The sequence below is a fragment of the Synchiropus splendidus genome, chromosome 6 (genome assembly GCF_027744825.2).
Source record: "Synchiropus splendidus isolate RoL2022-P1 chromosome 6, RoL_Sspl_1.0, whole genome shotgun sequence".
Classification (NCBI taxonomy): domain Eukaryota; kingdom Metazoa; phylum Chordata; class Actinopteri; order Syngnathiformes; family Callionymidae; genus Synchiropus; species Synchiropus splendidus.
In genome coordinates, this window is record NC_071339.1 from 14,249,205 (window position 1) to 14,261,148 (window position 11,944).

Sequence of the window (11,944 nt, forward strand, 5' to 3'; positions counted from 1 at the left end):
CTGGAACAAACACTCACTCACTAACACATTTGTATGGAACTCGCTTGAGATCTGCATTGGCTCCTGCGGCGCATACTGACCTCCTGAATGAACCAAGGATGAACCTCTAACGTCAGATACAGTCGTAGTTGTCCTTGAGTGTCTGTGTCTGTAGACACAAAGCTGGTCTCTGAGGTGCAATGGGTCACGCTGAAATGCCATCACAGGTTGCTTGTTGCAAGAATGAATGCTTTACCATGATATTAAAACTGATGTTTCCCCAAGTGAAAAAGAAGGCACAGCGCCACCTATCAGAGACTTGATCTCTTGGTTTACTGAGGACAAGTCCAACAGACCGTCATGGCTGCTGGAAACCAGGCAGGACGTGGCACTGGAAAACCCAAATCTGCCACAGAAGACATCTGCTTTTCATTAACCTGCAGGTATACAAACATCTTCTTTGTTTGGTCATCTGGAAAAAATGCCACCTGGTTAATCTACATGCCTGCAGCGCTCCACACGATGGCGCTGTGCTCTACACACAATCTGAGCTATGTATAAAATCTGCAGCTGCAGGCCATCCTCAGTTTGAGGTGGAGAAATTCAGACAACTCCGCCGATGGTGGAGTGGAAAACCAGAGAGCCACAGAAGAACAATCCTCCCTCCAAAGTCTTGGCAAAGTCCGTAATGAAAAACAAGTCACTTAAAACCTGTAAACATCTGTGGTGGAAAATATGGCGGCTGGCATTCTTTCTCCGGGATTTTGAGTTTCCCAGAACAAGAGAGGAGACAGAAGTCACATGAGAAGATCAGAGTGTCGATTCAGGACCTCAGAGGGATCCCAAGCCTTCTCAACCATGGTTTCTGCTGGAGCTCTTGCCAGCAAGTTGGACTTGTGTTGGCCTTCACTTTGATCTCATCAATTGTATTCAATTGTTTGGCTGGCATCAGAAGATCAGATGGAGGGAGGATTGCAGTGGTGAGTCATCCATGCTCGCTGCTCCACGTGGTGCGAGATCACATCATGGACCTCAATGTGCTGGCAGTCGACATGTTACTGTGAAGACAACTACTAATGAGCACTACAACAAACACAGGCATTGCTTCCCTGCTTGTCCATCATCATCACCCTCGCTCCTTTGTGGTCCTCATCATTGTCCTCCTCTCCTTCCTCTCCAACATCCATGGTCCAACTCTGTCTCTCCTTTCCATGTGTCCAAACCATCTGTGCTCCCTAACTTTCTCTCCAAACTTCTCCACATTGTTATGTTCTGTTTTCTCTGGTGCTTTTATTTTGTTTTTGCCTGTTCGGTTTCATGTTTCCATTTCCTCGTTTTTCCCCAGCTTTTCAAGCGACACGGCTGGGACTCATTTTTCAAATCAAGCTCGCATGGATTTCAACACATTCCAGCTCGTGTCGCCAGATGGTTGGTTCACGTCCTCACTGTAAACTCTCTAACTCTCTGACTCACCTTTTCCGTTTCTCTGCATTATAGTTATTCGTTGTGTGTGTCTGAGTAGATCCACCATCAAGCGATTTTTGTTACTTGGACCTCGTGAGCAACCTCCGAGTGCATTTTCCGTTGTCCCCCTTAGTCAGGCTTTGGTTCATCGTTCCAGTTCATCTTTTGTGTTTACATTATTCACTATAAAAAATTGTTAAAACTACCCTCTCTCTCCCATGTCATCTGTAAACCTGCACCAATACAGCAACTGGGTTCAATCTTCTTGACAAGCCCTGACACACGTCCCTCTGATAGACTTTGATCTGGTCCCTTGATCTTGTCACTCCCACTCTCTCTGAACCATTCACCTCTACTTGTGAAGGATTTGTTGTGATGTAGCTACTTTACAGTAGTTCTTCTGCTCCAGAGCCAAACTCTCTTATTTTTAAAAGCTTTACTACGACCTAAAACTCTCAGCTCTGTATTAGTATCTTAATATTCTCCATTTTTTGCAGCGAGGACTGGTGTGAGAACGAGGTGATGGGCTCAGGTGGAGGAGTCTGGTGGAGGGGACCCCCGATGCTGAAAGAAGAGGCAACATCTGGGCCTCCCAGTCATGTGTCAAGTGTGGAGGCCTGGTGTGTCGCGGCCAGTGATGCCAGTAATGCGTTACTTAGTAAAAAGAAAGTAATCAAATTAAAGTTACTTATGTAAGTCACCGTGCGTTACTATTGTTGCCATTGTCGGGAAGTGAAATATTTTCATTCGCTTCCTACACGACACGCCAGTCACGGTTTCAACACGCGGGCAGCTCACGCGGCAAGCTGCCGGCTACACGGCAGTAAATAACAGTGTTGTGAGGAGAGAGATGCACGTTTCTAGCTGATAATACAGCCACTACTTTGTATCAGTGTCTGCTATAAATGACGGTATTAACCCTGCAGGGTCCACCAATGCGCAGAAATCACCGGTTAAAGAGAGCGAAATAAAGTAGCCTCCCAATATGTCGAAACTGCAGACTCAAACAACTACGGACCAGTTTTTTCTTAATCCTCTCGATAGGTCAAGTTAAACGACACCTATAATAGATTTCTAGACTTTTACAGATTATTTTTTCTTTAGTGCAGGAAGAAACGGTACTGGTGTGATGTACTGATGTTGCATTGTCTCTCGAAAGTCAGAAATAAAATGATCCTCGGCGCGACAGCGGGTAGAGGCGACTAACAGTAGCCACTTAAGTGCGACTACTGCCTCCAGGTGGAGACGTGACACACTGAGACTTATAGACTTCTGACTTGTAGTTTAAAAAAAAAATAAAAAAGTAAAATAATAACAGAATTAATGGGGCATTCCCCACATTTTATTATATAAATGACAATATATCACTTTGTTTTGTTTTCAAAGTAACTGTGGCAACACTGGTCGTGGCTGAGTCTCAACAGGAGTCATGGCCTCCTCGTAGTGTTGCCGGAGCCGGTGCTAACTCGACCCGTGATCGCAATCTTGACACGGTCATCATGGAACGTTCTCACCAATTAGCAGCTCTGAACAGCTTCGGGTCTGAAGACACAAAGAGAAGAAGACAAATAAACCTGCGGAGGAGACCACCACAGCACCAGGGGGTTTCTCACATCTGTCTTGCAGCTACACAGTTGTCGGGGGTTCCTGTTTGTGTCCATCATCTTTGGCTCGCGTCCCCAGATCCAGAGTGAGTGTGAGCCCGAGAGGTGCTCGTAAACCGTGTGAAAGTGATGTGTTTGTTCTCTGCTCAGTCCAGCGCTACAGCATCTGTAAGACATTTAGCTGAAGGTTTGGAGGAAAAGCTGGTTTTGAAAGTCCAGAACTATGTCACAATGAAATTAAACACTTCAGCTGTGATGTCATGTGAATCTGATTAGTGAGTCAATGAAACCGTCCAAACAAACATCAGGTAACGTAGCTTGGTCACAACTGGCACCCTGAGCTCCCATATGGTGCACATGTGACATCTGAGGAAGCCTTGTTCCAATTTAGTGACGGACTTCATACAGATATAATAGTTACTGAACGTAACTTCAGTTCTATGAATACGTGCGGAGCCCTCTAACGGGCTTCGCTATTGGTTTAACCACTCCGAGGCTCCGCCTCGCGCCTGAGAACTGATTGGCTTAACTCTCCACCCAGGAAGGCTCCACCTCTCCCCATAAATCCCCCTGTTCATCACCATTCGTCTCCTTTTGGAAACTCAGGGAGAACAGGGCCTGCTGGGCAGACCGTTAGAGGGCTCCGCACGTATTCATAGAACTGAAGTTACGTTCAGTAACTATTATTTCTATGTCATACGTGCGTCGCCCTCTAACGGGCTTCGCTATTGGTTTAACACCTCGGCGAAGCCCGTAGGGATGAGTTCCCTCCCAGCATGGCCCTCAACCGAAGGACCAGCCGAAACAGAAGCCAAGCACGACCAGTGACCCACCTCAAGATGGCCCTGAAACCGTCTGCAAGACTGAATGGGCCACGGATCCCGAAGCCATATCCCTGAGATATGCTCGGGCGAATGTGGAAGCCGATGACCATGATGCAGCTTCACAGATGTCCAGCATCGAAACACCTCTGAACAAGGCAGCCGACGTGGAGATGGCCCTGGTCGAATGAGCCTTCAACCCAGCTGGAGGCTCCGCTCCTGTGGCCTCATATGCTGTGGAGATGGCTGCACAGAGCCAATGAGCTAAGCGCTGTGTGGTCACCGCTCTCCCGGCCGACTGACCACCAAAACATCTGAAAAGTCTCTCCGACTTTCGTATCCCCTTGGTACGGTCCAGGTAAGCCGCCAGGGCCCTCACTGGACAGAGCAGGTGCAAACGCGCCGCCTGCTCATCCTGATGTGGCGGAGGTGAGAAAGCTCTCAAAGAGATGATCCGCGACCGGGAAGTCGATGTGATCACTTTAGGGATATAAGATGGATTCGGTTGGAGGGTGACCGAATCACCATCAGCCCCAAAAGACAAACATGTTGGCATGATTGACAATGCTGCCAAGTCCCCAACTCTTTTAGCAGAAACCAGGGCCAAAAGAAGTGCAGTTTTATATGACACCATTTCAATGTGAGCAGAGGCCAAAGGCTCAAAAGATGAGCCGCACAGTCCCTCCAGGACCACTTGAAGACTCCAGCGCGGGACCACAGTCCTCGCAACTGGTCTGATCCTGCGAGCACCACGTAAGAAGCGTTTCACGACAGGGTGACTCCTGGCTGAAAACCTACCAAAACCTTCATGGCCCGCAGTAATGGCAGCTGCAAACACTCCCAGTGTAGAGACTGCACGGCCCTTGTCCAAAAGTTCCTGCAGGAAGCCCAGAACCCCAGACAAGGGACAAGAGACTGCAACCAGATCCTTTCCTCTGCACCAGGCGTCGAAGACCCGCCACCTTGAAGCATACGCTCTGGTGGTGGCCTGGAGCCCGAGCACTCTGAATCGTGGAAACCACAGAATCAGATAAACCCAGGTTAGCCAGTCTCACCCTCTCAGCAACCAAACCTTGAGTGGACGTCCGAGGACAGGGCGAGACAAGATCGTCCCACCCGCCTGTGTCAGGGCCCAAGGCACGTTGGGGACTGGCCATGGCTCCCCCACCGCTAGCTCCACTAGGTTGGGGAACCACCTGGTGCCCGGACTCTCCGGGGCCACCACCACCACTGTCAGTTTCTGATCTCTTATCCGTTGCAGCAGTGGCATCATGCGACTCAACGGAGGGAAAGCGTACAGGAGCCCCCGTGGCCAGTGACGATGCGCCAGAGCATCTACCCCCAGCGGAGGGCAGTCCGACGGTCTCAAAGAGAACCAGAGGGGGCATTTTGCATTTGCTTTCGTTGCGAACAGATCCGCAACTGGTAATCCGAATCGGTTCCAGACCGACGTCATAAGTCGAGGAGACAGCTCCCACTCCTCCATCAGGGCGCCCCCTCGCGACATCCTGTCTGCTCCCACGTTGAGTGACCCCGGGACGTGGCGTGCTCTCAGTGACAGTAGATGACTGTCCACCCATACTAAGATGGTTGCGGCCACCTTGTGGAGAGCGGGTGACCTGACACCCCCCTGTCTGTTCAGGGAGGCCACAGCAGTGGATTTGTCCGACCTTATCATACATGGTGCCCCTCGATGAAAGGAGCAAAGTGGTGAAGTACTAGTTCCACCGCCATCAACTCGTGAACACGTGAAGATATCGCGGAACACAACCAACCGGCATGCCCCCCATCAGACGTGCCCGAGAGTCCCAGAACACCAGATCCCGACGCGCCTGGCCGGACAGCACCAGTCGGCAATTCTTGTCCTTCACCGGGTCCAGCTTCAAGCGGCTGAACCATCTCTGCATTCTTCTCATATGTAACAGCCCCAGTTTCACTACTGGGTGCGCTGCTGACATGAGTCCCAGTAGCGACATGACATCGCAGGCTCTCACACGCTCCAAGATGGGTCTCAGCCCCCCGGACTTCTTTGGCACCAGGAAATACGGGGAGAAAAAACCCCTCTCCCTGTCTTCGTGATGCACTCTCGACACCGCCCCTTTTTCCAATAAAGTCGAGACCTCCTGGTCGAGACACTCTCTCTCCTGCATCGTGCGGGGTGTCGATGACCGGATCCCCTGGAACCGAGGTGGTTGTCGGCAGAACTGGAGAGCATAACCTCTCCTTAACGTCCTGTCGAACCATGGCGCGAGAGGTCCACACATTCTGACCCACTCCGTGTAAAACTGAGTCAGCGGAGGAACGCCCAGCTGCAGACACGTTGGCCCCCCCACGTCTGACTTCCGTGGTGAGGGGGCTCCCCCGAAAGGGCTGCATGCCAGACAGCAAAGAAAGGTCAGCTTGAGTAGGCGCGGCGCACTTTGGGGTCTGTAGTCTCCAGGCGTCCCCAAAATGGCCACGCGACGTACCATATTCAGCCCCGTGCGTGGACTTGGCTGATGGAGAAACATTAAAGGCGAACCTCCCATGTGAGCCGCCCTCGTCCACTGGAGGGCGCACAAAATGGCCGACCGTCTTCTCACACACCTCGGACTCAGCGGTTCGTGAAGATGGCGGCGTCGTAACTCCTACTTGGAGAACGCGTCGAAAAGGCCTCAGCGAAGCCAGAACCGCGGAACCTCGTGACGCATCACCACACAATGACACAGTACCATCAACAGTACCTGAATCACCAGGCAGAGCATACTTGTGGGAACTCTCCAACTTCTCCACGTGGTCATTAATCCCCTCACCAAACAGCGTGTCCTCAGAAATGGGGACAGCAGCGAGGACGCGTCTCTCTTTGTTCCCCAGTCCCGAAAGGCCAAGCCACATGCTTCGCGCTGTCATTTGCATCAGCGCTTGGGTCCGGCCTCCGGCCTTGATGAAGGCCTGCGCCATCTGTAAGAAGGCCCCCATGGACACTTGGGCCTCGTGTAGCTCCTCTGGGGTCAGGTCCTCCTTGCCATAGAGCATCCTGTCCATGGAGCAGGCCAGAAGAGACATATTGTTGGCCAACGCCATGACTTGGGTCGCACAATTGTATGCCCTGTCCACCAGGGCATAAATATAGCGGGAATGCTCGTCCGGGAGGACCTGCTTCCCCGTCGCCCACGGCGAAGTGGTTGGCGCCAGGCAAAGGCCAGCGTGTCGCCCAGCGGTGGGAGGCCTTTCCTCCAGTCGACGCCATCCACCTTCGCATACGGTTCGTAAGCGACCGTGACGGTCGCCGGGGGCCTCCATGTCCGTCTTTAAGAATCCCCACAATGACGGAATCTTCGGGCACGTTGTTGACGGCCTCCTCCCTGGCTTAGATTTGAGCTCGTGCACCGAGTCAAGTCTTCTTCCGCAGGGGGCTCTGGCTCCTGCGGGGGTTTTAATCCCAACCGCTCCATCGCCGACGCGAAGAGCTCTGGCATATCGTCGAGTGGGAAACGTCGTGGTGGAGGAGCGGCCGCTTCCTCCCCTACATCCTCACTCGGGCCCTGCCGCAGGACCAAGTCCTGAGCTGGCGCGGGGACGTCGTCGACGAACAGAAGCTCCGGGTCCTCCTCCACGAAGACCCGGACCTCGTCGCTCTCATCGTACTCGTCCCAAGGCTTCATCTGCGGCCGCCTGACCTTACCGTTGGTCGGTGGCTGCGGCGCCGCGGGCTCGGGCGGCGTGGCCTTCTCGACCAGGCCGTCGAACCACGAGCGGAGGGCCTCCCTTCTCCGCCGTTCCCCAGCAGGAAGGTCGGCGCATGCGATACATGTGTCGAACTCCGACACATGACGCGGTCCCAGACAGGTAAAACAACGGTCATGTGAATCCCCTTCGTCCAGTAAGTACTCACAAGAAGCGCACGTTCTCTCCATAACACCCGATGGCGATAATCCACAACGGAACAGTTCAAAGGCTGAGTGACAAAAGGAGACGAATGGTGATGAACAGGGGGATTTATGGGGAGAGGTGGAGCCTTCCTGGGTGGGGAGTTAAGCCAATCAGTTCTCAGGCGCGAGGCGGAGCCTCGGAGTGGTTAAACCAATAGCGAAGCCCGTTAGAGGGCGACGCACGTATGACATAGAACTAGTTAATCTTTGAGCATGTACCAGCTGCACAGGGCAAGAGGCAACAGACACCCTGAGAGCTCAGGTGTCAGTAAGTGGGAGGAAACCAGAGTGCCGGGTGGAATCTCTCACAAGCAGGTGAGGTTAGGGCACCATCTTCATCCTCCTCCAGTCACACCTTCATCATCTCACTGTTGTCCTCCTCCTCCTTCATCTCCAACATTCTTGCTCCAACTCTGCACTCTCCTCTCCAACTTGGTCTCCTAACATGTCCACCCTGATGGACTCGCCCACTCTTCGTTATTACTTGGTGTAACTTGAAAGTGTCTCCCGCTTCTCACACAAAGCAGCCAATGATTTCCTCCTCTCCTTTGATCGAACAAAAAAAAAAGCTCCATGATCATTTATTTTAAAATCATTTACTAGAAAATATTGTTACAAAAATCTGTTCTACACAAATCCAAGATGATAAATGGCACACTTGTTTACGAGAGCAGCATCGCTGGCCGAGTGCTCAGCACCCGGAAACAGACGTGACAGCAACAAGAGAGGAAACATGACATGAACTACGGCGAGAGCTAAACAAGTTTGAGGACAAAGATTATGTTTGGGCTTCCACACGTTCAAGTTCTGTCACATCCCAACACTATGCCACCGACATCTTCTGCTCTTCACGACACAAACAAACAAACATGATGCGACCAGCACAGAAAGGGAAGATCAAACACTGTGTCTCTGGATACGGAATGTGTCTGCTGTCGACACGAGCAGGAAACACTAGCTGGTTTTTAAGATGCTCATTTGCAGAAAAACAATTTTAAGCACACACATCAAGTACATACATGTGCACATTATTAACACATTCATCTGGACACACACTTTGTGAGGACCTCTCATTTGCATAACCCTTTCCCCAGACTCTCATCCTTAACTTAACCATCCAAAAAAGGTTGACCATGACCAGGACTCTGAACCAAACTTAAGCCTGACCCGCTTATTTTGACGTTAACATCCTCAAATTGAGACTTGGATTTGTGGTGTCCAGTCAAATGGTCCCCACATTGACACATGGTCCTCACAAGGATAGTGTTTGATCAAGATTTGGTCCCCACAAGTTAGGATCAACCAGGAACACATGCACACATAGAGCCAATGTAAATATGTGGAAAGTTAAAAATACTTTTACCATAATGTAATTATCATTTAAAAACCTTGAATCCTTGAATCAAACCAGTCCAGTTTCTTTGCTGAGACTCAAATGAAATGTGTCTTATCTCTTGAGCTTTTTGGCGGCCTTCCTTGCAGGCGGGCTCTTCTGGTCTTGGGCAGTGTCCTGGTCCGGATGGCCCTGGCTCGTCCTGGAGTCGTAGATCTGTTTGAAGCTGAGGGTCTGCTGCTCCTTGGTGGTTTCCCGTTGGGCCTGGCGCAGCAGGCGCTTCATGGTCTTCACCTTTTCCCTCAGGTGACCGTTGGCCTTCTCCAGCGTGCGGACCTTCTGGGACAGAGTCCTCACGCGCTCCTCCTCCTCAAACAGAGCCTTCTGCACCGTGGAGCACAGCAGCTGCACAGATATGGAGATTGGACTTCACTGAAAGGTTGGAGGACTAAAAACCCCCCGTTCTGCAGACCAGTCCTTCAAGTCTGCTGTCCAGCAGAAGTCAAACATGCTTGCTGAACCCTACGACAGACAAGCTACATTTTTGAGGGAAAGAATGGGCTCCAGATGCGGTTCGCTTGTCTGTCTTAGTGTGGATTTCCTCCCCAGATCACAGCGCTTCCACATGGGCCGCGCTAAATCCCAGAGTAAACTCTCCGACATCAGATAACGACAGCGAGGGTTTGGAGGAAATGTTAAAAATGTGCTGTTGGCTGGCAGAGCTTATCGCTGGTTAGAACATTACAGCCTTTAAGATCAGGTTGGGTTTGTTCCCTCATGCTTGGGCTCAAGTAGGGGGACGGAATTTTTAATGTGGTGATGGAAGACAATTCAACAGCAGAAATAAGGGAAGTAAATAAACAGACTCTGGACTCTGACGGAGTCTCACAATGGAGTGACTAAAATCCATCCTCAAGACAAATAGAGTCAAGTTTTTATTGCTGCATATGTTCTTTGCACTGTTTTTGTAGTGGCACAAAAATGCCCTTTTGTTTTTTTGAATTTGGAGCTTGAAGCATCTTCAACTCAAAAACATCTGATGTGACAGGAGACTCAGACTCTGAAAACAGTCAGAGCCAAGAATTGTAAAGGTTACACATGCTCAATATGTACGAGCAAAAGTCTTCGTTTGCAGGGAGAGCCGATTGTTCCAGACCCAAACCTTGATGTGGAACAGAGCCCACGAAGAAGCGAATCAAAGAAGAACAGATGGACATTTTGATCTTGACAGAAATGATGGCAATAAAGACACAAGATTGTAAACAACTCTCACTCCAATGTGCTGCCGTCCACACCTGGTCCATCCCTTCAAGGGTCCAAGCGTCCGAGGTGTTTCTTTCATTCAGTTGTGATGTTTCTTTGCTGTGATCTATGTTGCCAGCTGTGTTTTCCGCCCGTAGTTTTCACTTTGTTCGATCACACATGATCAGCTGATACAACTGTATGCTTATCTTGCATAAATATATGAAAGAAGAATAACAAAACTATAGCCACTTAGCTTGTAGTAAGGGAAAGAATCCTTATAAAAAATATGTTGGGGTTTTTTTTTTATCAATGAGTGTCAGTAAAACAACTGCCCAGGAGACTCCTGCATCTGAAAGTGTTATTGTGGTACAGCTTTCTAAGCTTTTTTTTGTTTACAGCTTCTTTTTTACAGAGCAACTAGTCAGTCGATGACCTGGCGTGTCGGGAGGGGAATGGGCTGGGGACAGGGCTTTGGACGCCCTGTTTCAAAATCCTTTTTTTTTTTAAATAATTGCACACATTAGCTGAGGGTCAAGTGCTGCTGAATCAGGGCATAGCTGTCCAGACCAGCAACCAGATAATGGTGTCACAGTTAGGATGACGGTCCACCAGTCAGAAACCAGGCGGGTCACTGTCAAACGTCCATCATTCAGCAACTGTATTTCTTTGATTATATAAGACATCAAACAGCATGTTGTGTTTTTGGATGTAGGCACTAGCGCAATAACGCTATCTTGCTACACACAACGCTAGCCTCTGCAAGTTACATCTAAAATGGATCAAACAGAACATAAACACGCTTGATGTAGTTACATTTCTGATGAGTGAATTCATAGAGAAGGCATCCTGTCACCTTGTTTCAGTAAGGGGTGTGTTTTCATTCGTGGAGCTTGTGTGAGATTCCTAAGAGAACTGGTTACCTCCCACAGATGCTAATGGAGTGTGTGACTGGCTGTATGTCTATGACCTCCACTGCAGTCCCCCACTTCACCCAGTAGGCTCCAGCCCTGCAGTAACATGGAAGGAGCTGAAGAGCGAGATTTGGGGTGAGAACTTACAGCACAAGTCGAAATCCAAAAGATTAAATGCTCTGAAAGTAGGACAGTTCCTCCAGAGTATGATTCATGAAACTGCTGTTCCCATGGTCCAAAAATCATATGTGAGTAAGACGACACTGAATCTCCTGAGAAAACACAGATGTGCTTCCGCCACATTACAGATGGCTTAATTGGAGCACTTGAACTAAAGTCCTAATCTGTCCAACATGTGAGCAACCATTAGCTCGGCGTTCATGCAGCACGATCGGCCCAGGGAGTGCTCCTCATTCTCATGAAGTTCTGGCACACGCATGTTGGGAAAGCTGACCACAGTTGGCCGCTCGCTTCAGAGCAGTTGATGTTGGATCCTGATGTTTGGGATGTCGAGCAGCGACTGGTGCGCCGAATTAAATCTGCTTCGATTTAGCGCTGAGGAAATCTAATCACAAGACTGATGTCAGATGGCAGCGCACATATTTAAACGCTCCGTGGTAATCCCAGAACCGACCCGCAGGTTCGTCATTAATGGAAATGCAAACCATGTTTCTGT

General features: G+C 50.0%; 1 protein-coding gene across 1 annotated transcript; it reads right to left on the bottom strand.

Moving 5' to 3' along the window:
• Nucleotides 1-2,784: 2,784 nt before the first annotated feature.
• Nucleotides 2,785-7,807, bottom strand: LOC128761226 (uncharacterized). The gene is made up of 2 exons (XM_053869308.1): nt 3,057-7,807; nt 2,785-2,985 (listed from the first exon to the last, which is right to left on the bottom strand). Exon 1 carries the CDS (start codon nt 7,148-7,150, stop codon nt 5,543-5,545), a length of 1,608 nt encoding a protein of 535 aa, XP_053725283.1. The 5' UTR covers nt 7,151-7,807; the 3' UTR covers nt 2,785-2,985; nt 3,057-5,542.
• Nucleotides 7,808-11,944: the final 4,137 nt, after the last annotated feature.